Below are 26,720 nucleotides of genomic sequence, written 5' to 3'. Positions count from 1 at the left end.
CAAAAATTGTACTCTCCTTATAAAAAATGGGGTTTTGTATACCAGCCATGACTTTACAGGCAAACAATTTTTTTTCGAATATCCCTGTATTCCAAGAAAAGTCATTCCTATACACTCCAGTTACTGAGTTTTCACAGATGTGAAATGTCTGCTTTGAGATGCTTTTGAATTGCAAAGCATATATTCTGAAAGCCATGATGTTCCTCTTCACATCAGATGTACCGAGCTCAAGTGTACTTCATGCTTCACCTCCCCCGATCCGATCTTCTCAGGGCTTCTCTAACACATCCTCTTAACATCAGCATGCTACAGCGGATAAGAGAAAGTGCTGATGTGGTCTGACTGGCCTCTTTAATTTGTGATGCGCGTGGGAGAGCGGGACCCCCAAGGGGCCGCAGAGCGCCTCATGGCCAGGTTGTACTGCCGCTCCATCTCCCTTGCCAGCTGTAGATGCACCTGCCAAGTCAGCACCAGCAACAAAGTTCATTTTCTTGCTCTCACTTCCTCTAAACAGAGCAGAATTTGCAAGCTTAGAGATGACCTTTATATGTCCACGGAGGGGTTTGTTAAATGTCCCTTTTTCTCTCGGGACTGCAAGTGAAATCCTGCCCTCATGTATAACCAGTGCACATCAGTAGATCTTAGTCAACATTAGAAGTTTAAGTTTGCATCCGTTTAGCTAGTCAAGCGCACTGTGCCAGTATATGAACCTCATTATGAACCACCTACCTTTAAAGCTTCCAGGCCTTTATAGCATTTTATCTCATATCTTCAACTTTAACAAACTGAAAAACGACAAACTGCTTCGTGAAATATTTTCTTCAAAGTGAGTACATATTAAACTCTTGTTTCATTGTATTTATATTTACAAAACAGCAGTAAAGCAGCAGGATGATTATGATAACCTTTAATATCCTTGAACAGGGTGTCCCTGTTTAAAAAGCAAATGAGAGAGAGCCTGACATCAGAAAGGAGGAGATTCAGTTGAGTGCCGTTTGATACTCTTGTGATGTATTAATAGTCAGACAGAGACAGGAAATCCAAACATACATTCCACACCGTCATTAACCTCAGTGGTTTGATCCTGAACTGTAAAGAGAACTCATGATACAGACACTGCAGAGACTTGAGGGCAAGGAGAGTCCAAATAGCTTGATGTATGGCCAACCAGGTTGTTATGCTCAGTATAAACTTCTTTTTCTCAATTTAACAAAAAAAAAAAAAAAAAGCGCTGCATCAAAATACAAGTATCAGTTCAAAAGTGTTTGCCACTCATACAGTGTGTATGAAAGATGGACATAATTATCTGTCTCAAAAGTGCAGCCAGAGCAGAAGTGTTATCGTAGCCTCTGGGCTCTGGCTTCAGCAAAGTTCTGGCTCCATTAGACTTGTGTTCAAAAAGTGTCAGCTCCTTTCATGAAACACACGTCATAAGCTTTTTTTTTATTTTTTTATTAGTGCTACTGGGTTTAGTGCACATTTCCATAATTGCAGGGATATTCTGTGAGAGACACTGGGTTTATTCACATGTCCGACATGTTAAACCGACATGAAATCTGAGATTTAGGCAGACAAAGAGTTGGTGCTGGTGCTTTCACTGTTTCAAAGCAGGGAACAGGTTCGAGATCAGGCGCTGGCTCCAAACGAGCAAGACATGCCTGTGGATGTATTCACTGAAGGGCTTCAGTCAAACCTAAACTGTGAGCTCAGAGCTTGCTCTCTCTCACAGATTTCAAAGATTCTTTCCTTTCCTTGTTCTCCATCTTACAAAAACTTATTTATTTTTTTAACCATTTGCCAGTGCACACTTCTTTTATAATGAGGCACCTTTATATGAGTTATGGCTGTTTAGGGGACTGGCTTAGTGTTTGCTAACAATCCATATGTTGTAAGTTTGTCACGTGTTCTTCACAAATAAGCAGCTTAATTTCTGAGTGCATCAGAGACATATGGCAAGCGAGTGCAGGAATGGAAAAAGACAAGCCCCGTAGGCTGGGTTATCCCCCTTATAAAGATGATTGTTTCCAGCTTGTTGTGCCTCTGGACTGATGTTGATGGCGTAGGTAGCTGCTTGAGGTCTGCAAATAATTGTTGTGTTCATGGCAAGAAATGGCTGGTACACACTGAGCCCTATGTTATGATTATTGTGTCACAATCCTTAGAAAGGGTGTTTGTGGATTCTAATGACAAAAAAAAAGAGTCTTATCCCCAGACAAGGCCAGAGGCAGCACACTGCAGGCTGGAGGCCAGTGAGAGCGAAGCCTGTTGCCTGGCAACAGTTTTACAGACAGGCTAGTAGCGGGGTCCTTCAAGGCTGCCCACTGGCCTGCCTGCCCTTCGTCATCGTCACTCAAGATTAGGTCTGCAACTTGCGTGGCCTTGAATTATTTTTGTATGACTTTCCTCAAGCATCAACGTGTCACTCTGCTGGTCCTGCCTCAGATCCTTGACATCATCTCTCACTGATCTGCAGTCTGATCCCCTTAACTCTGCTTTTTCTTCTTTTTACTATGTAACGTCTCCTCTGGATAGAATTTAGAGATTTGTGTACTCAATGTTGTTGATCCAATTTACTGCATGTATCTAATTTTTGAAAGAAAGAAAACCCACAAGGCAGCACGTTTTGTTCAGCCTCTTGACTAAATTAGTTTGATTTAGTTCTTCCCCCCCTCCTATTTAGAAATGTTCTTTCTTTTGGGTTGTATCTGCAAATGTGTGTGTTTGGTTGTTGTTTATTCTTGATGCCCGCCTGTGATTGAGCCTTTTTTGTTTCCTGAATGTCTAATCTGCCAAGTTCATGCCTTCGGATACCCACTGAAAAGGGGTTCCTTGTTCTGTGCCTGCCTGGCAATCCCAATGACTGCTGTCGTCCCCAGCCTCTTGTGCACATTACCATACAGCTGTCCCACAGGATGTAGTGAGACAGACACCCAGGAGCTTCAGAGAGAAGCTGGGCACTCCCTCTCCTCTCCCAGATTCAGCTCACAGGCAGCAGCCGCAGCAGATGGGCTGTGGAGATTAAACCACCAGGCACATGGCAGCTATTGTGCGCTGCCCATTGTGAAATTCAAAGGTCATCTGTAGGGTCAAGGCTGAATTGGTGTGGTGAGCCCTTCCTCCCATCTATGAACTGTGCCGGTAAAGGTTTTGCTAATGATATCTTTTTGACGTGTGAGGAATTTTGAGCAATAAGAGTGCCGGTTGCAAGCAGAAACGTTGGGTTACATGTTTCGCTGAGTGCACTTTTGATACAGCATTTGCATTCAGCATTCTTAATATATAAATGACCATAACTAATATCATAAGACATCCACCTGTTGAATTTAAAACAAATACAGATGTGGATCACCGCAAACACTGTCAAAGACCAACAAAATGAAACTGATAGTAGTGTAGGCACGCCTTAGCAACCAGTATTAAACGGGTCCTTGACCTTTCTGGCAGTTTGACTTAAAGGTCAGATATATTGTAGAGTAAAAAAGAAAGTGATTGAAAGCAATGTTGCCTTTTTGAGTTCAACATCCCCTTCTGAGCATACTGAGTTAAGCTGGGAGTTCATGAGTAGACGATGTAAAATGCTGTACCTCATCACTTTCAAATTTCCATCGCATTTCTGTTTCACCTCCCATGAAAAATCTAATCCCTTTCAGTCAGCACCCACTTAAATGTATTCTCTTATGCAGAGTTCCAGCAGAGTGTGGATGCAGAAGTTTGAATAAGCAGCTCTGGTTGGGTAAACTCTCCTTTCCTCTTTCTGTGCAGCATTTAGCTCCGAGCTGTGTCTCACTATTTAAAAAAAAAAAGAAAAAAGCCAACATCCTCTCTAGAAGTTGGTGTGGTTTCTGAGCAGAAAACCTTAAAGCCACTCGTGTTATTTGGAGTGTAAGAGTATGTCAGTTCGTGTGGAGCAAAGTCTATTTTTGGGAAGTTGTTCCAAGCTCTCTTCCGCTTTTTACCCTCGTGCTTATTTTCATTGACTGGCCGCTTTTATGTGACATGATCGAATGTCTGATCTGTTCTCATCCAAAGTTTTAACAATAAGAGCCAATATATTAAACTTTTGTGCTTGCCAGTACTTGTTAAATTCAAATGCTTTCCTGCTTCTGATGCCATCTGCTGCTTCTTTGCCTGCAGTCACTCTACAGATGCCGATTAACTCGCCCTCAGGCTCGATGTTGATCCAAGGTAAACAGCTCATCAAGATAAAAGAGACATTTTTGAGAATGGAGTGGCGCAATTAACTGATTAAACCAACAAAGCACTTCCCGCTACAAGGTTAGAATTTGCATGTCTTAGCTTGACCTTTGCGTCAAATGGACACATTTTCAGATTAATTCAACACCCCTGAAGCTGAATGTGAAGACAAACTCACTGTTTCAGTCGGTTTAGTTTAGATCATTTACTCTAAAAACTAGGTATGTGTTCTCAGTTTGTTTAGTTCTCTTAGAACTAGCAACAAAAATGGTCAGAATTCATGGTCAAATGACACACTCTGTGTTATTAGATATCAAACCAAAGTCTTTTTCACCTTTTAAAGTCAATCATCAATCAATCAATCAATCAATCTTTATTTATATAGCGCATTTCATACCACAGGCAACACAAAGTGAGCAGGGTTTTTTTTTTTTTGTTTGTTTTTTTAACCAAACAAAATGGAGGGTAGCTCATATATCCAAATCATGCACTGAATGAATTCAGTCATTCAGCCACTTTGTGGTATATTGATCAACCCAAACACAGGACTAGCACTGCAATTCTAGCTGTATGAGTGTGTGACTCTGCATTATAGTTTCCTGTTGTCAGGCTCTGGGGAAATCTGTTGGGTATTCATTATGCATCAAAAGACTAAACACGAGCAAAGAAAACAAAAATACAAACAGCCTCCAGAGGTGCTTTTCCAGTTGATCTAATGTGCTGCGCTCTCCTTCTCCATTCTCTGCGAGGTAGGAAGTAGGAGATAGGTGTTGTTTGTGTAGTTGTCGTGTGTAGGTGGGCTCCAGGAGGATGTGTCAGAAGCTGTGTGAGTCGGAGGCAGGGAGGAGGAAAAGACTGCAGCAAAGACTGAATTGATTCAGAGGCTGCCTCGACCATCGCTTCCAATGCCTTTCTTAAACACAAAATTATTTACACTTTGTTAAATTTTGATTAACACGTTTTGCAAGACGTGCACATCATTCCATTCAATCTGGATTTTTCATTTGTGTTCGTAATGTTTTCTTTGTTGTCAAACATGTAATGTAGCTCCTCGAGCCTCCATGCTGCCAGCCCTCCCGCCCAGGTGTGTTTCCACCTCGGGGTTCAATGATGCAGCTTTACTAATCATTACCGTAGACCTAGCTGGTCTAGTTGGGTCAGATGGTTCCGTGCTTCGTCCCCTATAGATTCTGTTAAGATTGAAGACGAGGCTTTTGAATTAAATTTCCAATTTGTGCAATATGCATCTTTTTAGTTTGGTTTGATAGCTGTCCTCCTTTTTAAAGTTGACTGTAATATTCCTCATTTGAAGTAAAAGCATATCTGCTGAAGACTACAGTCTCCCACACCTTGCTGAATAAATACAGTAAATATCCTTTGCTTCAAAGTACTGCAGTAGAATTAAGCATCTGTGTATGAGTGAGAGAGTGTGAAGGGGGGAAGCAAACTCGCTTCAAGGCTACCCCTGGGTCACTGCTTCTTTGCCCTTTCAGAATTAAACATTTATGACGCTTGACCTCATCTTTCTCTATAGCCTTTTTAATCTTCTGAGATGTGTCTCTCTTAGCATCTCTACTGCATGATCCATCTATTCAGCAATGCTCTCTAAAAATGAATCCCAGTTCCCTCAATACTTTGTCTCTGCTGTATTATAGCATGACTGCGTCATCTTTATAACAGTAAGATGAGTTCTCTCTCAAATTAAATTAAAAAAATAATAATAAAAAATTCAAATAATTTTCCTTCTCTTAGCAACTTGATCCAGGGTCCTACCATTGTGACAGATTAAAGATGATGAATACGATCCCATGGCTCTTTACGCTTCACAAACCAAATCACTGCATTACTTATGATCTTGTTCTCATGCATTCTTTAACAATAAGCAGTTTTTGAGTTTGAGCCTCAGGCTGTTTTGTTAATTAAACGTTCCACATCCTTTGTGTTCAGTGTGCACCACTTCTTCAGTGACTGACTTTGTTGATATCATATTGATATACCACTGCAATCCAGAGATGCTCGATTGCAGTGGAACCTTGGCAGAATTCGATGGAAACAATAACAGGTTAATTCAGAGGAATATGTCCCTCTTTGAGTAGAAAAAACACTGCTCTCTCATTGAAAGGCAATATAACGTATTCTTTTTATATTTACCGCACAAGTAAAAATTATCAAGGATACATTTGACAAATTTTTGTGATATTATGGATTCATTAAAGTTGTATGTAAGTTAATCAGTCAAAGGTACTTTAAAAGTAATCAAATCTCCATTAACTACTCGATGAGTTTGATTATTCTGATATAGATTTAAGCAAATGAATTTCAAATGGACATTTCTTTTACACATTTACACTACAGAATTGACTTTTACACCATGATACGCTTAACTTAATTCACTTGCGTTCATACTCAGTTCATACTTTTGCAGTATTCTCACTAATATGTGATATGCACTACTTTTTACGCATTACAGCAACATTTCTGACTTAATGATAGGCTGCAGTTTTAATCCTATCCTATTGTTTAGTCAGTGGTACACTCTGGCCTTGTTTTATGTCACAATCTTCATTCAAGTTGCATTGCTCTTCTGTTGCATCATTCATCTTTGCCAACAAACATCCAAATGAGGAAAAAAAAAGCATGAGCTTTCTTCTGCTGCCTTTGTGGTCTCTCTTTCAAAACTTATCCATTATTTGATATTCTCTTTGTGCCGTCAGATGTGGCAGCTGATAGCAGTCAAGTCGGGTACTAAAAAGGTCGCTATCACAGACTCTCCTGGTGGTCCATCAGAGATAACGATAATCCCAAACAGACACTTTAGACAACAGCCCTGGCTTTCACAGGGTGACCAGTGGACACATCTAAACAAGATCAAAAGTGCCCTTCACTTTCAGGAAATTGCATTGCGTATCATCATGGGAATCACGTATTTCAACACTTCCATCATGTTTTTAGCTGGCTATTTGTGCTGCTTAACTTGGCCAGACTGAGAGCGTGCTGTGTTTTTAGCTTCCGGCTAAACAAACCAGGAAGATGTTCCACCCACATGTCGTCGGCCAGGTTCACCTGCAGGAGTTTGTTGCTCTGAAAAGTCAACGAGTGCTTTTAGTTGTACGGATACTGAGGTACAACTAGTTTTTTCTTTTTCTTCTACATCCGCATGTTCCGACCTATTGGGATTTGTGAATGCTCATGCGACTCCGTTTATACAATGACTACGACATGAGTTGGTGTGTAATCTTGGCACTTTAAGAGGGAAAAAGAAGAAATTGTGGCAAAGCAGCTTAAATTTTTTCCCCCAAAAATCAATCTCGTAAATGTTTTTGCAGACATTCCCCTTTAATCCTGAATAATAAATGTGTGGATGCTGGAAAATCTCCTCACGCAGTACTTCATCAACCAGTATACCATTTGTATCGTCTGGGCTCATGCGCAGTCAGCACAGTCGTGGTAGTGAATGTGATCTCAAATTTAGGGCAGCTTGTGTTCGTCTGAGGAGAGAACTCTGCAGACTCTTATGGACTGTTGCACGTGACAATATTTAGTAAATTGCAGACCCAACAGGACAAGTGGAAACCAGTAATTGGTCCTCAATCATTGACCAAAATACTGTGCAGATCAGATTTTAAACCTGCTGAAAAACGAGTTTACATTTCACTCCGAGGGGAACGTACAGAAACTGTCTTCATTAGAGTTGTTGGAGTTGTCCAGGAGTTGTTGAGACGTCGCATGCCAAACCACAAATGCTCAAACTCAGGGTGGATCCATGGAAACGTTGGACGTTTACAATATGCTGACTCAAGCCACAAAGATTTAAGTTATATCTTCTGATAATCATGACTGCACAAAATTAAATTTTGATCCTTTTAAAAGTTGTTGATTTTTCTGGATATGTGAACCTTTTTACCCCCTGGTGGTGGTAGACAAAGAGGTTATGTTTGAGGAAATATGTCTGTGTAAAAGTGTATTACTCTCCATGTGTCTAGAGCAGTGATACTCATTGCGCTGCTCGCGAGCCAAATGCGTCTCCTCAAGCTTTAATTGGTGGCTCGCACTCGCATAGTAGCTTATAACAATATGGTAACAATAACAATATTGTTTTTTCAAATAACACACAACGAATACTGCACAGTATTAAGTATTTTTTATTAAGTTTGCGTTTTTGTAGTATTAAGTATTAATTGAGGCTTAATGGTGTTTCTTAAAGGGGGCACACTGTTAAACCTGGCAACGCAGCCTGCTTAAACCACCGTTACACTTGACCGCAGAGCACGCTAGCTCCATTAGCCAGCGCGAGATGCAGGTACAATGGATGGGTTTTTAATCAAAAAAGGGCAAAAACCAGCACAAAAACCAAACAAAAATCAGCATGAAGATGCCAGAGAGTGGACGAGCGGGCAAACGTCGGGTGTACCGCGAGATGCAGGCACAATGGATCGGTTTTTAATCAAAAAAAGGGCAAAAACCAGCACAAAAACCATGCTCATCTTGAATGTCTCACTATGATTACAACAACAAACTACAAATGCAACATTGAGAAAGTCAAGGACATGCATGCCAGCTTCCACTCATCCCAATATTAAGGTATATGTGGTCTTAACTGAAAATGTATTGGCTGTGTTGTTTCTTTTTTTGTGGGTTGTTTTATATGTAGAAATGCATATTTGCAAAAGGGGACTTTAGTATGTTGTCGTAAAAGTGGCTCTTCCCTTGATTTTGCTCTGCCAATGTGGCTCTTGTGAAAAAAATAGTGAGTATCACTGGTCTAGAGCATCATTGTCATTCATAAAGCCATGGTACTAGTTGCCAAAGAGAATGGTGAATGATTAATACACCTGCAAATTTCACTGCTTACACCAGACTGCGTCAGATGCTTTCCCTGATCATTGATCCTCTCAGATAAAGGTCAGAGTCTCAGTTCAGAGGTTTCTCATGCATATTTCTTTTTCAAAGCCTTTATTTAGAGCACTAAACATGCAAATGGTCTCTTTGTCGGAGAGATAAAGGGTAGTATGTGTAGATTGTGTTCCAGATGAGATCAGTATCGCAGGATGGAAAAATACCAAAAGGAAAGGGTGATTAGCAAGTTTCTGTCGCAAGTTCATGTCGAGGCAAGATCCCAAGTCACTGTCACAATGTCCCCACACTATTCCAGCACGCTCTCAAGCACATTTAGGGATCTACAGATGAAGGGGCAACACCTAGAAGGCAAATATGGGCTTGCTCTGCTTCATTTGGGATGTAGAGATGTAATTCTTGATGATTAAAGAGGTTTATTTGTTTCAGTTTAAATGTTGCCAGCCCCAGTCGAGTTTCACCTGGCTCGTCACACATCTCCAGAACCCTCTTTCATTCCTGGATGAGATGTGACAGGTCAGGCTTCATCCAAATGCAAAACCAGACAGGCTTATCAAAGGAAAAGGATTAGAACCGAGGAAAATGGTAATACTTCTGCTCCAATCTTTCCCCTTTACATTTCCTATACAACCATTACAGATTATGTGTCTTATAACTCTCCCTGAAACTTTTATCATTTCGTGTATTAAGCCACATTCAGACAGAGCAGTTCTAAGAACGGTCCTCGAATTTCGTTCTAATAACTGTCCTTCCCCAGGGGAACTGTTTCAGTTTGCATTCGCACATGAGTCGGGACCAGGCAGGGACTGATGCGATGCAACCGTCTGCGACAGCGACGTGTTCCTTTAGCGATACATTCAACAACAAAACAAAACAAAACCCGCGAAAAGTAAGGAGAGAAGAAAAAACACCACCAAGAAGCTAATATGGAGAGCGGGGAGGCCACCGTGTTCATGGTCTGCATGATGGTGATATTAATCATGGACGATCACATCGGGCGTCTAACATCGAGGCTGGAAGAGCTCACAGAGAGAGTCAGGATCGAGAGCAGGCAATACTTCTTGGTTTCATGAAGGTAGGAGAGCAGAGCGCCGCAGACAAAGGAGACAACGTGTAAGTTTAACTTATTAAACACGCGCAGGTTGTGTCCGTGTCGTATGAGTAAACATTTCAGCCGTGACAACGTGACAAGGGGCGTAGCTACCGACCACCAAACACCTACGTCAGATGTGTTCCTATAGAACCCTGAAAAGACCCAGCCTCGGAGAAGGAGCTAAAATGGTTCCAGGAACTGAGGGCGATGGTCCTGAGTTCCTGTATGTCCGAATGCGGGAAAAAACGGCCCCGTTCCTGAAAAGGTTATAAGAACTGCAAAAGGTTCCTACAGTGGAAATGCGGCTTTAGTTGCAGACGAGACCCAAAAGTTGATTCAAGAAATTCACATTGTCCCGACTTACAATCACCACTAATCATACAGCACACAATGCGTGCCTGTTCGTTGTGGAAGAGAGATTTTCCTCATCGTTTCTTTTCTTAGCCAGTGAGCAGTTCAGGATGGAAAGTGTCAAATTGCTTAAACTGTAAAGTCTGCTGCAACACAGTTGTGATTTTAGGAAAAATGAATTAACTTTACTTTGGACAGACCATGAGAATGAGTAGGTGTTTGGTTCAGAAAAGGTACTTGCTGAATAAAAGCTGCCTTTAAATGCTGCCCAGCTCAGCCTCCGTGTTGTAGGCGAGATGCAGAGAGGTTATAAGGGAACGGGGCTGTGAATTTAAAAAAAAAAAAAAAAAAAGGATCAACAGATTTCTCTTTGAAGCTTTTTCTCACAACAGTTTCCAGGAAGCTTCTGGCACTGAGCTGCTGTGTGCTTTTAGACCTTTGATGATCTCCTCACAGCTTTGATATGTTGCTTATGACTGGTCAGTGTAATGACTGAGAGCATCATTTAAGTGCAAAGCGACACAAACTTGGTCATTGATTGCGAGCACTTCATTACTTCGACAGCCAAAAAATTAACACATTGAGAAAGCCATTGAGGCACTGTCCATGCAAGACTGCAAGATTAAGATTATAAGATTATATATCCTGGTGTCCTCCTGGTGTAGTTCTAAAGGAAACTTCTCACTGCATAGTGTGGTCGTTTATTCACATTTTTCTTATTTTGACCATGATCCTAAAATGTTAGATTTCTTTTACAATGGTGTCAGGGCAGTGACGAGCAGCAGAAATCATCATTGCTAAAAAAAGAAATGTGAAGAGGCATATTCTGAGACTGTCTTGTATGAACAACGTTGAAAAAGTTGAAAGCACAAGCGTTATTCAGTTCAGACAGGGCTTTAAAGGCAGATTAAAGACTCCTACAAAAGTAATGCCTTTCAAACGTGTCTTATGACCCACTAGAATAGCACAGAGATGTATTTGTCTATAAAGCCACTCCACTCTGCGTGTCCCATCCTACTTTGAACCTCGTTATATTTGTGAGGTTTTTGGACTGCAGCTTTTGTGCAGAAGGTGAGTCGCTACCAGCTGTCATTGAGATTTGTGCAAGTACCTGCGCCGTCCTTCGTCACACCACACTAGACGTCTCCGCTGCACACATGCACGATATGGCAACAGAATGGAAGATTTCAAACAAAATTTGACCGTGCGGCACCTTTTCATGAGGTTTTTGTTTGAGCATTTTTAATTGAGCTTCAGAAAGTAACTGCTCTGTAACAATGTGCAAACTGAGTTTTATCTCTTTGATTTTCTGCTACTTTTCTTTCCAGGATCTGTCTTTAACTTTCCACATATACTCTCGTCAAGGGGTGCCCAAGTTTGAATGCTGCATTGTAACTGCTGACTATTTCTTTAAATGTATACGTTCTCAGACTGGGTTATGCTACAGTTCTGAGATCCCTTTAATGTCACTTGTGTTATCTGTTGCCTTACTTAGGATTCGGTTATTAATTTTAACTGTGCAGTTTTAAAATATGAAGGCTTATTTCAAATTGAAAGCATTTTTTTTTTTTTTTAATGAGAAGAGACAAAACAAGGACATGGACATGTCAGCCATGCTAGATTCAGTGCAAATTTAATGGTTTGCCGTCAGAGCTGTTCTATTGCCTCAATGAGTGAGGACATCTACATTTTAAGTGTGTGAATGGTTTTATTTGATAAGGTACACCTTCAGTAACATAAGGGAAAAAAAGAAAGGCTGTAGATTAATATAAAGTGTTTCATTCAATGCCTAAGAAGAAATTAGACGGGCATTGATTTTTTTTCTCCTCCCCTTCAGTTTCTTGTAATTACAAGCACGTAAGGGTAACTATGCCCTGAACATATAAATGTATTTTGCGCTTTACCAGTTTGTTCCTTCACAAAGTAAACTCTTTGTATAATCAAGCTGCGTTGCTTTTGTTATGTGATCACATGTAAAAATGTAACCACCGCCCATTTAGATTCTGTTAAAGTACAATTGTCAGCTTAGCTTTTTTTTTTTTTTTTAATTAAATTTTTCATCTACTCTCTGTTGTGTTGGAGCTGTGATTAATTTTTCTACAAAATCATTTGTAGACTGTCAGCGTTGAACTATTTTCTCATTGCCTCTCCCCCATATACATCTCAAAATGCAGCATCTGCTTGGAAATCCAACCTCTAAATAATTGCCAATAATTGCAAATGCTGACCTCTGTTCTCCATTTGTTTTCAATGAACCCCATTGCTGTCACGAGGGAGAAACCTCTGCTTTTTGCTTTAATTTCGTTTTTGACCCGACCTCCTCAAACTTGAATGTCTGTCGCGTGGGTGGCTGTAGGATATGTTAATTTGACTCTATGCTGATGATGCCGTTATTATCCTTCGTAGAATGCTGTGATCCATGGTTTCCTTTTTCATCAAGCCTCCCCCACACGCATTGCATCTGTCCAGCCTGGATCACACTTCACCGTTTCTGAAAAATCTATTCAAAGCAGACCCCCCCAAGCTCTCTTTTTTTTTCTGCAGAGGATAATCACACAATGACACAGACCCATTTAGTGATGCATCACCGCCCAACAAGTATTTGCCTCCTTCAAGTTCACCACCTCACATTAAACATTTGCTCAAGAAAGCCTCCTTTCTCTCGTTATTTGGCTTTTTTCCCACCGATGACTCCAGTCACACCTCTCCTGTCCTGCTTCGATAGCTGTCAAACAAATATTTCCCCTCCGTAAAAGGCTTTTCAGATAGTCACTCAGCAAAAATGATTCAGACAAGTTTCATAACAATTTAAAGCTCATTATTTTCTGTTGATCTGCATGTTTCTTGATTATTTGCTCATTCCTTTAAGTCCATTCTCAAGCCTAAACTGAAATTGGTCTTTAGAGAAGACTAGAAAAGCCTGAAGAGGATCACATTTGAGGAAGCTACAGTCGGTCTTTGTTTGGCATTTTTTATGATTGATAGATTGCTTCTGGCTGATCAATAATCTCTGACTCATCAACTGTCTTTTTCAGCTCTAAATTCATCTATTGTTAAGGTCATTTGTTAGCAATTACTTCTTGATCTTCAGCTTTAAAATACCTTTCCATGGAGTGATTACATTTAGCTTTTTTTGCTGCGTGAGGCTGGTAACCTATCAACAGATGTTGATATTTATGGATTCAGTTTATTAATGCAAATATAGGCGATCAATAAGCTGGATTCAAGGTAAGATTCAAGATTTAAGATCTAAAAAATGTTCTCATGCATTTTGCACACATCCAGATATGCTCTACTTAGAGTATCTTATTCAGTATGCTGAAACTGACATTGAAGTTGTCTTATTTGCACAGTCGAATGAGATAGCATTTGCATTTCCCCACAAGCTATCTGCTGGGCTGCAAAGTAATGAGTGTATTTTTATACACCCTCAGCTGTTCAAATACTGCAGCTGAAGGAGCCAGTGTCTGATGGGAGGGTTACCTGAACGTGTTTCTTCATTAAATTGAATGTGCTTAAAAAAAAAAAAAAAAAACACCTGCTTTGAGCAGCTTTACATCTCACCAGCAGGATTTTGGTTTTGATAAGCAGGGGGTCAGCATCAGGGCAGCAGAGGTGGGGGGGTGGGGTGTCTGTTAATGCTTTACTAACGGGCACATGGAGAGCAACAAAGGGGGCCATGGCCCATTCAAAGTCCACAGTGCAACCCTTCTTGCATGCCAAGCATTCCAGTGTGCTGTGTAGAGGTTGCACCGGCATAGAGCATCATGAGGGCCTACCTCTTGAGAATCACCTTAAACACACACAGACAAAGCTCCGGCGGCTCTGTCTGGTTCAGCCCAGTGTCTATTTTGAATTTTGTATGTGCGTTACTGGGGCAAGAAAGAGACGATGGGGCCGAAGTCCCACCACACTTACCATGTCTGCTCAGGAAATTATAGTAAATACTTATTTGCTTATTTGCTCCCTGCAAAAGATCCTTAGGGGTACTCTTGTCACAGAAGTCATTTTTTTATCTTGTCCTAAAACTCTGCGGCACTCCATCAGACTGGGAAAGATTTTTTATTTATTTTTTTTTTTTTTACTAATCCTCGTTTGACTAGTGCCAGGTCACACAGTAACTCCAGGTCCAGGAGGCAGCCAGATCTCAGTGCTCCGTCACCAGTGAATGCAGCCCTTCCCATGCCCTCTTTGTTGCTGCACTGATTTAATGCTCATGTCTTGTGAGGTTAAGAGAGGCAAATATTGAATGTCATTCGAAACTGTTGACGTTGTTCCAGCTGGTATGCATTGGTCATCAAAAACGTTTTGAAAGAGAAAAAAATATTGTGGCAAACCGAGACGCCAACCAGGTGTTAGTTGCATGATTATCAGTGATTATAAATGGCGGCTGGTGTTTTCATGGAGAAATATGCTTCACTTTGTTTTCCATGTCTCAAAGACATGGTGTTTTTAATCTTGCATAGCTAAAAAAAAAAAGGTTAAAGCGGCACCATTACAGGGGATTTACTCGATGGTTCCCTTGAAAAATACATTTGAAGGTTGTGACAGTTTACGTTCACCCGCAGACTATTTTCAAACTCAAGCTGCCATCTTGAGGTTGTGATTTTTACCTGCTGTAAAGTGACGTGTGAAGCTGCACAGTCTTCTTGAGTGGGAAGGCGGGTCAGCCCTGCAAATGCAAATATTGGCCTGCAAATAAGCAGGTGCAGCAGACATGGATCGATTCACGTGCTTTCAGTCATGTGATCTGTTTACTTGGATGTCGACTGTCCTCCATGCAGCAGAGTGTGTCGGATGGTGTTGGATGCAGGGGATGGAAAGAAGGAAACAAATTCAGATAACTTGCATGCTGTTGGTAAAGGTGGCGAAAACGCATCACAAAAATACATTGTGGCAAATAAGAGATCTGAATTTAAGGGTAGAATAACGTTTCCAGCTAACTGCTGCTTACTATTAAAGTGGTTGTATCCCTCCATCATTATTAGTGAGACTTGAACTGTCGTTGGTTAAGGTTGAACTAACCTGAACTAATGAGGTAGTGATTTTCTCTTCTGGGTGGTAATCGGTAGTTTGTGTTTGTCTTTTGGGTGACGGCAATTAACTAAATGTTGGATTTCAAAATTTGGAATTCTGATCAGTTTTGCAAAATGAGAGAATTCACTTTTATTTTTCTCGCACGACTGTTTGCAGAAGCTGCCAAGCACACAGTTTATTCTCAAAAGAAGCCATTTGTGGCAAACTAAAAGTTTTAACCACCATTTTCTATCATTCTATTGACAAAGCAACGGGACTAGTCGGCAGTGTATTGTAGTTTGTAGCTTATTGTAGCTTTTATATTTTATAAAGCGATCCAATATTATTGTGAAGATAAGTAACCACCACGAGTATGAAGGTTGGAGACAATAAAGCACAGTGCAGTGTCCCCCTACTTTACGTACACCCCCTTCAGTAAAATGTATTTGATGCAGTGCAGTTTAGAAGTGAGAATTAGATGAATTTGGAATGAAACCAGGGCTGTAATTGTTCTTGAGGGATATTTTGGTTTTGCAACAAGTGTGGTCCACCTATGATGCGGAAGTTACGACAAGTGCGCCCCCCCACCCGGTCCCTGTGTGCCGCCTCGTCCGCTGTTGCGCCTACATACATACATGCATATATACTATGTATGTATATATATATTTATTTCCCCGGGTTTCTCTGATCGCAGAGGATGCGCTGCACACGGTGTTGAATGCAGGACTGCACCATTCCTGCCGCCTTCAACGGGGAGGCTGTAATCCGATCCTTCGTGCAGCCTGTTTCAGAGGAAGAGGGCACTGCTCTGCGCTCTGACGCGCTCCCCCGTCCACTCCTCCCCTTTCTGCCGAGTGTCACCCTCTTCCTCTCTCATCTGATCACTCCCTGCTCTGCGAGGCTGGTCGGCGGCACACAAGCCTCCGGGATCGTCGCATCGCATTGTTCACCCCGTCGACCTAGCTCCCCCCCCCCTCCCTTCCTCCCCTGTCAAGTCGACGTGATACGGCGGAGCTTTTTCACCCCTTTCTCGAATGCCTTTACCGTGGGAATCTACTGCACGCACGCCAGTCCGGTGACGTGCCCGAGCATGTTCACATCAGAGACGGCGTCGGATTTACCTGAGAGTGCACTGCCCTCACACTGTCGGAGCGATCTCCCCACCACGCACACACATTTGGACTTCACCGATTGTCACTGAGGAGGAAAAAGGAAAACACCGGATTACAAGGATGGGGTTCTACGGCACTTTAAAGATGATTTTCTACAAAGTGAGTAGGATTTGTGCTTGCACCAACCTCCGTGTCACCTCCAACACATCCTCGTGTCTTAATATTGAATGTTTGGCTCGCTCTGTCGCCCACATTATCTTTGACGCGCCTCTCACGGCAGATTGTGCGGCCACTGCGGAGGATGAACAGCAGTGTAGCAGACCCCCAGAGACCGCTCTTTAATTGCCTGGGCCTTAATGTTATGTTAGCGCACCGTTAAATGTTGTAATACCACGGTGAGATCCGGCATCCTTTCCCTCATAGTAACTTCAGCTGTGTACATAAACGCCGCCGGTGTGGTTTTTTTTCCGGGGATTACCATTTTTATTTGTAAATTATTTTCTGCTTTGGCTCCTGTCGTCCTGCAGTGCTAGATATCAATATGTTCACATTTCTGTTGAATTTTACCATTTGTTAGAGGGCAAAGAATCCAATTTTGCCTCAGCAGTGCTCAGCTCCCTGCACCTGTATCAACTGTGGGTCCTCCCTGTTCCCATAAACAAGTGCTTTTGCTGTAACATATATTCTGTATTTACATGATTGGTTTCACCCCCAAATTTGCACTTCTGTATGTTCAGACTTTTAACTTCTGGAAATACCAGCTCGCAGACCGTCGGGTTCCCCTGCAGTCCTGCCCAGTTTGCAGGGTTATTATAATTCTACATTATGCAGCACTGGTTTTCTTGAACTGACCAAAGTGACTCCTTGAGATGTTCCCATGTTATCAGTCTGCCTCTGCCTGTTGGACTAGCCTTTTCCCTGACATTGTGCACTCGCCTCAGGCTCCAACCACAGATAATGGGTCACTGTGTCAGTCAGCGTAAAGCACAATCTCCTCAAGGATGTTGGGTGCATTATCCTGGGTTGTGTTCCCTTCAATAAGAATGTAGACTGCAAACAAAAAGATAATAGGGAAGCCATAGTTAAGAAAGTTGCAATGTAAACAAATTGGATCATCAAAATCCAATCCCTTGTGATTGGGGATTTTAAACAGTTTTTCCTAATAAGTAACAAACTATCCTTCTCAATCGATGGGCAGCGTTTTATAGATTGTGCTCATTTTGTGTTCTCTCCGTTTTGTGTATGTACTTATTGTAATAAACAAGGATTTGAAGTTGTCCTGCAGAGCTTGAATATTTTAGTGCCGCTCTTTGCATATTCTGGCAGCAACGGAAAAAGGAGCGTTATTTTTAGGAACAAATCCAAAACAAATTCTTCTGGTTCGAGTGCCATTTTCAGTTCTTAAAAAAAAAAAATAATAAATATCCTACAACTTGCCAGTCCGTTTCTAAATGGCCTGTTAATAGGTTGAAAGTGTTTTTGTGTCTCTTTGATGACCATTTGAAAGGCTTTAATTTTTTTTTTTTTTTTTTAAATCTGAGGTTTTTCAAGTGACTGATACTGCAAAATGCAGTCTCAGAACAATGTGAGCATGATCACTGTTTTTAACACATCATTAACCCTCTCCGTATCCATCTGTCGTGCTCTTGGCCAGAAAGGGAAGGGGAAGCCAAGGGGGGTAGAGGAGAGACTACTCGTTGGTGGTGATTTACACTTTGTCTTCTGGTTACCTTTTCACAGGCTGAAACGCAAGGAGAGGCTACATCCTGTTGTACTTCTTCTTCTCCTCCCCATGCCCACGTATAGTTTGAGCTTTTCTCACACAGAGGCTCACACACTCAAAAGCAAGCCAGTACTCCACCTTTTTTCCCCCTGTCTTTCAGTGTGAAACACACACACACACACACACACACACACACACACACACACACACACACACACACAGCATGCATACACACACACCCAGGCTCTCCTTGGCTACTGAACTGCCAATGGAGTGAGATCACCACTTTAAGAACAAGGCCGTCGGGTTGAAGAGCCGGGTCTTAACAACCGTGACTATCGCTTAACTCCCTGGAGACAAGTCCATCACAAGCAACAGTCGTGTTCTAGCTCTTGAAATCTTTGGACGATTCAAATTGTTTTTGTTTTCCTGGTGCCATTTCTATGCCATTTCCTCGTGAATTACTGGAGCTTTTCATGACTCTTCTCTGGAAGCTCTCGGCAGCTTCACACATGACCAGAATAGTAATGAAATGATCACAAATCATCAGTCAGATGACAGCCTATTGTCCAGGGGGCACTTAACCTGCAGGGCATACTGGTGGGCTAATCATGTACACGTGGCTGTAAAACCTCAGGCGTTGGTTGTTTTAGTGGACAGAATCTATAATTCTCATCCAATATTACGATAGGGATCTCGTATTGATTACTAATTCATGGGTGCCTCTGCTATCCTGCTTATTATTTAGCTCCTCAGAGGTTACTGAGAGAACAAAACCTATTTTCTTGCATTATGATTTGCTGTTCTCAACATTCATGCGTGCCACCGAAGCCCAAACACAGACACACACACACACAAATCTTGCGTTCAATTTAGGATGATTAGTGCTCTCACTAAATTACAGTGATAAAGAAAAAGAAAAAAAAAAGTACACGTCTTGAGATAGACATGTAATCATGCCACTGTAGAGCCAGACAGCGTGGAGTCGAATGTCCAGTGCAGTTTTCCTGTGTGTAGCATACAATACTGCTATAACAGACCTGAGCATCAAAAGGGCATTGTTTGTATGGGGGAGGAAAGTAAGTTAAATTTGAATCTGGTTTCTGGTTTCTATAAGCCGTCATCTAATTACACCGTACACAGGCAAGAGGAGAACATTTTTAGCACAGGTTGCCAGCACATGGGGCCGGACCTTAACTGTAAACAAGAAGTCGCCGGATGCTTTTGAACACAGACTGCTTTGCCATAAGTGCTACGATATTGTGTGTGTGAAGAGAAATGCCATGTGCCACATGAGAGACCAAATCATATCTGAGCTGTAAAAATCTGTTGATGAATTTGTTCTAATGGCAGCTGTTTTGTTTTAAGTGTAAATGCCACATCTTCCTTTGATTTCCCTTGTTATTTGTGGCTTGTCTTGTTAGGTGGTAAATAAAGTATTTTAATGTATTGGACCATTGCTCAAAGACAACAGACTTTCTGATGGCTCCACTTTGTGATTTTAAACCCCTCCTTTTCCTCCTTTTTAACCAACAGTTTAAAAGGGAAAACACATCTCCCTTTCTCATTTATCTCTGCAGAATCTGTTGCTTTGCTTTCTAACCTAGCAAAGCTTTCACTTCAACACGACAATGATAAATGAATCAAACAAAGCCAGACTGTCACATTGTATATCTTATTTTGGCCAGAGATTTAAAAATCGGTGTTCATTTATTTAGCTTGCTTGTTTATTCATCAGAGCCTGGCGGGGAGATGATCACTTGCATGTGTGTTGAGAAGTCTTGCCAGAGAGTGTGGCAGGCATGGGATGAGGAAAATTGGCTTGCCCGGGCCTTTACACAGGCTCCTTTGTTTGCACTGTAGGGTAGGTGGTAACGGGGACTGGGTGGTGCAGGCACACGCAGGTGATGGAGAATAACAAAGAACTGACTTGCTTGTTTTTGATTGTGACGTATCGTATGAGTCACACTGTTGAAGAATGCTCTCTGTACCCTCACTGCAAGAGTCTTCATATTTTGTGGTTACGGTGTGCTCATGGACACGCTGTACCCTTGGAGTTTGGATGTGAATGGCTTTGTTTGCCTCAGGATATTACTGTGTGTCTGCTTGCCCAGGGATCACAGTTGTTTTTTCTTGTGGTTTTCATGTTAAAGTTAAAGACGTAGAACATCCACTTACTTTGTATGCTATTATCATATCATAATTAAATAATATTGAGCTGCCTCAAAGACAGATGGGTCATTTCTTTGTGCCTTATTATGGAATATATTAGTAAATAGAATCTGTAGCTGATGCATTAAAGTTTGATTTCCTATTAGCATAAAGTAGTTACCAGACTGTGTCGCCTGTATTTCAACATGCTGAATTTCAGACTTAATTTTAACGAAGTAACTTGTTATTTAACTATGACTTGACATCGATTCAGACCTAAATAGACTTTCAGTGTTATGTAGTGATGTTTTCCAATCTTTTTTCTTTTCTCTTTTCTTTCGCAGATGAAGAGAAAGTTGGACCATGGCCCAGAGGTCCGATCTTTCTCTTCAGGAAAAAAGCCCTGCAAAGGCCCAGAGTATCCGAGGTACCACAAGATATTCTGCTTTTCACTCATTTCACCCCGCACCAATTTTCCTTGTGCTGCAGCTTCCCGCCTTTGTGTCCCATCTGGCCCACACATATACTAATTGAGCCTATTGTGAGAATAAATAAAAAAATGCCAAGTGGTATCAACAAAGATGCTTTATATGTCCTCAAACAGAAGGGACGCTTCATGTTCCATTGTATCTGCAGCGTCAAGCCAGCAGCCCCAGATGTTTCTCTTGAGCTGAATATTTAATGCACGTGTTCACATGTAGCTACATTAACATTCACACTGAACACAGCCACTTAACTGTAAATGTTGCTATGTAACTGGCTCCTTCTCAGCTTCCTCTCCCATTAAAAATGAATCAATAATGAAATCGACCCCCAGCTTCCCATTTTGCTTTCAGCAAGCAGAGTCCAGAGCATTGAGGGTGCCCACTGGATGGTTGCTCCACTTTTCACATCCAGACACCAGAGGAGTGTCTGTGGTTGAACAAAAATCTGCAACTCTGCACATTTCCAAGTGTCTGATTCAGAAATATACACTTGTTTGCCAGTCTTATTAGGTCTGCCCGGCTTAATTGTATGCAGCTCTGCAAACAATCTTGTCTTTGTAAAGTTTTGTGTTGAAACAGCCTTAAGGGGGTTTTGATCCAATGTAAAGAGCATCTTGGAGGCTAAGGCAACTCAGCAGCAGTGCGTCATTGAATTATCTAACTTTTTGCATTCTTTTGGATATGTCTGTCCAAATCAATTGTATTAAAATGTTTGCAAAAGTTGTGGCAAAACTAACTGAAACACTCCCACAAAGTGTTTATTATCGCTTTCACACATCCCTCTAATGCCTGCTGTGAGCTCTTTGCTTTTAAAGGTCTCATATCACTGTTGATTTTAAGGCGTTTTGTTTTTGCCTTTCCATAACAGCCCAACAGGAATTGTCCCGTGTCCAGCCACACCCACCACATTTGGCCACATCAGAACAGCCAATGGTCAGGGGCAACAGAGACGACGAATCACCTCCATCCAGCCACCCACGGGTCTCCAAGAATGGCTCCGAACATTTCAGGTGAGCGCCTGAGAGTTGTGTTTTTTCTTTCTTTTATTTCCTCCTTTTGGCGACACTAAACCCCATAAGCAAAAAGCTCATCAAAAAGCAGGTGTTATGTCCAATCGCTGTTGACTAAGTCTCAGAGCTAATTGCTGCCTTGTTGTTTCCCCCCTACACATTACCATAGGCACTGTAGCGTGGAATTGAAATTAGCTGTACCTGTTGAGACTAAAAAGCAGAGTTCTAAGATCAGAAAGAGTCTGGTGTGGAGCTACAACTCTGTATCAAAGGTTGTCCTCTCTGATCTCCTAAAAGTTTCAGTATTGTTCATCTCGGTGACGAACAAATTTGGCATTAATGTTTGTTATTTTTTCATATTTTGAGCCGCTTCAGTGATCTGCACCAATACTCTTAATAACTGTACAGACCATTGGTTGATAAAAACATAAGATTATTCTGGATAAATGTCTCCATATTACAGGTTATCATGTTTTATATATATTTATCTATATTGTCACTAATGCCATGAAGTTGAAAAGTCTGTCTTGTTAGTCTTCAGTGTTAATGATTTCGGACCTGAATGAAATGAGATGTCATTTAAACCAGATTCCAGATAATAAGTGGCCATAGATTGAATTATCTAACACAGTTTAAACTTATTATCTTTGAATGGCTGGTTGAACCTGTGACATTTCAGTGTTTATTCTGCGTATATTCGTCCTCAGGCCTGACCTGCCTCAGTCTTTAATCTTACACCGCAGGTTACAGGAAGCTAAACCTCAAGACTACATTCTGTACATTCCCCAGTCCAGTCCCATCCTGTATGTAGCCTCTGGAATAGACCGAAGCACATCTAGAAGAATGTGCAGGGCTTACTGTACAGATAATAGCTGGGGGTTTCAAATATGAAATGGTACACCCATAATGATGGAAACATTGTGTTACATTCAAACATTATTTGGAGAAATTGGTGTATTCGCCTGTTAACTGGCAACTTAATGAGGAAGCTAATGCCTCTCCAGTTGTTTGTAGATATCAATACAGCCGGCAGCCACTTACTTTAGCTTAGTATTGAAAAGTGTAATCAAAGGTTAATCGAACTGCAACCAAATGTAATGAAATCTACCTTAGAAAATCTATAGCTAAAGCTAACCGACTGAGCAGAGAAGCTGTGTAAAAGGTGTTGAAACGACAAGCTTGATGCCTGAATTCTCAAGTGAATTTGAAATGAATTGAAGTTAAACATTTCTGTTGAATTTTGATTGTAAAAGATGAAACGACTGTTTTTTTTTTTTTTTTTTTTTTTTTTTACATCTGTGAGTTTCACATTATGATGAAATCAAATGAGGTTTTCTGAACATACTTTGTATTATATGTTATGTCTGTTATGTCAGTGGCCAATTATATTGATTGGTTGGTCAAAAGAGTAATGGCTGGTTTGTGGTTTTATGTTCATACTTTTAACAAAGCTCTCAACTCTGGCAGTATCGTGGATTAATGGCTGCAAAGCCAAACCTATCGTCATGGACTTGCACTCAGTCCTCCAAAAATAACAAAACCCCTTGTTTGATAACCCTATAGGTGGGTTTATAATTGATTTGTGAATTAGATGTAGAAGAAGAATGCAAAAAAACAACAACAAAGATGCGCAGAAGAGGTCAGAGAATGGCAGCAGTTGGCAGTTATGATGAAGAAAAACTTTTACCCCATTTCATTTGTCCACAGTGACTTCTGTCTGTTCCTCGGTAGTAAAAAGATAGACGACAAACAACAACCCAAAACACAAGAATAACTTACCTTTTTCATTGTCCTACATATTATTTTGACATTAACCACAGTGGCTAAAAGCAGCTTTAGCAGGTAGACGAACAAACCTCCGCATAACACCAATGCAGAGCGAACATAACACCACACCAGAAACTTAACACTTGTGCATCCATAAGCCGGCCTGAAGTCTCTGAATGTCCAAGTGGTGACATTAAGATCACGTACGTTACTGTAATTGCTGGTTTGTGTTACGGGAAACGGATTTCTCTGGGGAAACTCCGAATCCGTAAAGAACTTGTGCAAAATTCTCTAATGATTACACCCTCATAGAAATCAGTGAAGAGTGTTTAACTTTTAATTTGATGTGGCTCACACTTTTAAGCTGAACCTCCTGGTCAACGTCACAACCAGCACCTCTGGGTAAAGCTTATAGCTGCCAAATTACAGGTGGTGTACATGAGCCAGATTTTCCACCCTGTGTTGTAGCCTGTAATTATTGTTAGAGTTGAGCACTCCGCCGAGCAAAACAGCTGCAGCTGTTAGGTTCACCATGCAGTTAGAGTATTATTCAGCACCAACTGTCAAACAGCTACATGTTGGAGCCGAATAGATAAGCCCAGAGTTCTTCTCATAGTTTGGATAGATGCTGCGTCCTGATGTTCAGCTTCTCCAGTGATGTGTTGGTTGAAATATGCAGGTGCCATAAGCCGCTCTGCTACTGTGTGAGCAGGAGGAAACTTTGATATGTTAGTCGCACTGCACAAGACAGGAGGTTTCCATAGTGCTCCAGTCAAAGATTGCCTTCGAGCTGGAACAATCATCCCATAACACCCCAGTGCTGTTATTGGTTCGCTTTTACATATTTACACCTGTGTTGGGTGCAGCAATGTGGACGTGCAGCGGATATTCTAGTGGCAGTGTCAAGCTAGTGCATTGCCACCTGTGACAGCCCAGTTTCCAAATACCGTATATTTTACTAATTTAAAGTCTGTAGAGAGGGAGCACAGAGTGGATATAGAAATTACAGACAGCAAAAGATGCTTCATAAAAACGCTAGATGTTTATGCTGCTGTATAATTCAAACTCTGTGCCTATAATCATCTACGGCTACCTTTAACAGAGTCGCTACGATTGCAGAGTTGTTATGTGTTGGTAAATGAAATTTCCTTTCCTTACAATACGAAGACTGACAAACTATTTTAACAATAGTTCGGTTCCTTTGGCTTATCTGTAATTACGAGACTCGTAGACTAAGAGTTTTGTCTGCTGATACTAGAGCTGGGTCAAATAGTCGACGTATTCGACGTCATAAATTCGTCGACATGAACAGAGAGAGTCAGGAGACGCAGGCGAAATTTTTTCATTTCATGAAGTAAGAAAGGAGAGCAGAGCACTGCAGACAAAGGAGACAACGTGTAAGTTTAACTTATTAAACACCCGCCGGTTGTGTCTGTGTCATATGAGGAAACATTTCAGCCGTGACAGCATGACATGGGACGTAGCTACCGACCACCAAACACCTCCGTCAGATGCGTTCTATAGAACCCAGAAAAGACCCGACCTCGGAGAAGGAGCTAAATGGTTATTTCAGGATGGCAGCAAAACACCATAAGTTCTGTTGATTTCATTTATGTTAATTTATCAAGCAGTAGCAGTAGTTGCAGTTGGCTAAACCAAAGATCCTCTCTGAATAAACGCTACGTTAGACTGTTGAGTTGTTGTCTAGTTATATTCCTGACGTAAAATTTACGTCGTTTAATTACGACTAGAACAGGTCCCGTGTTTGCCTAGTTTAAAGCTGTTAGCGCTACCAGTCCCGACATGTTTCTTCTGTGTTATCTATTTGCTAACACCGGATGGTGGATTTTATACTCTGCCATTATGTAGTTCCAGTCTACCTGTTGACTGTCGAAATTCCACGATCTAGTAGCAACCAGTTCCAAGTAGTAAACACGCATTACAAGTTGACAATTTAAATTACATAAATCATTTTTTAAGTTGAGCCTCAATCGTTAGATTAATCGTAAAATTAGTCGTTAGATTAGTCGACTAATCGAAAAAATAATCTCTAGATTAATCGTTTGAAAAATAATCGTTTGGGACAGCTCTAGCTGGTACTGCTGCAGAGCTGATTTTTAACATTTGGGTCACTGTTTGGTCTTCACCAGCACACGTGTTATATATTTCTATATCTAAAAAATAGCTTTGCACCTGTTTAAAAAAGGCCAAGTGCATTCAACTTGATTGCTAGATCTTTAGCACAAAAAAATATTACCTATGTGTAACAAGGACTCGCATTTTTAATTTGAAATGACTGATGAGCTTTGCATATTTTTCCTGGCATAATATTTGAATGATTTAGACAGCATATGTAGTTTTGATATGTTGTACACGACTGACGACAGCTACAGTTTTGCATTTTCTGGTGTATTATCTCCAGCTTTAGAGCTGTCGTGTTTTATGCTGTGATCATCAAACACGGGCTTATAAATAATGTTTTAACCGTTTTCTCTGATGTGTGCATTGCAGAGCTGGACTGGCCCAGAGAAGCTGTTGGCGCTGGATGAGTTGATTGACAGCTGTGAGCCCACACAAGTCAAGCATATGATGCAGGTGATAGAGCCTCAGTTTCAGCGAGACTTCATCTCCCTGCTGCCCAAAGAGGTGAGTAGCGCTCTGTTCCTTAGCATCACCTGGATGCCTGGCCTGAACTCCCGCAGGAGTCCTTTCTGCTTGTTCTTGAGCAGACATACCTGACAGAAACAAGGGACTCCCTCGGCCTTAGTCTTGTTGCATTCTAATCCCCCACCATTTTAACACACCCATAGCTGAGGTCTGGCTTCTGCTTTACAGAATCACTGACAAATGCAAATAGTCTGAAGTGTCAGACTGATGGATTAGTTTGCATGAAATATTCTTGTAGAATGATCGTCTATCAACTGTATGTTGTGTTGCAGATCAAATGCATAACACCGTTTCTGG

The 26,720-nt window shown here is 41.3% G+C and overlaps 1 protein-coding gene across 4 annotated transcripts in view; it reads left to right on the top strand.

The window, feature by feature from the left end:
* fbxw7 (F-box and WD repeat domain containing 7) overlaps positions 1-26,720 on the top strand; it is a 98,943-nt gene that overhangs the window by 56,283 nt on the left and 15,940 nt on the right. For 3 of the 4 annotated variants that reach the window (XM_075463172.1, XM_075463171.1, XM_075463173.1), the window contains 3 exons: positions 20,839-20,921; positions 21,848-21,989; positions 26,268-26,402. In XM_075463172.1, coding sequence (XP_075319287.1) covers positions 20,839-20,921; positions 21,848-21,989; positions 26,268-26,402 — 360 coding nt within the window. Of the gene's footprint in view, positions 1-16,424; positions 16,780-20,838; positions 20,922-21,847; positions 21,990-26,267; positions 26,403-26,720 lie in introns of those variants that run through there. The other variant, XM_075463174.1, reaches the window with a different exon arrangement.

Source organism: Odontesthes bonariensis, chromosome 4, assembly GCF_027942865.1.
Source record: "Odontesthes bonariensis isolate fOdoBon6 chromosome 4, fOdoBon6.hap1, whole genome shotgun sequence".
In the NCBI taxonomy this organism is placed as follows: domain Eukaryota; kingdom Metazoa; phylum Chordata; class Actinopteri; order Atheriniformes; family Atherinopsidae; genus Odontesthes; species Odontesthes bonariensis.
This window is presented reverse-complemented; position numbering and strand designations above follow the sequence as displayed.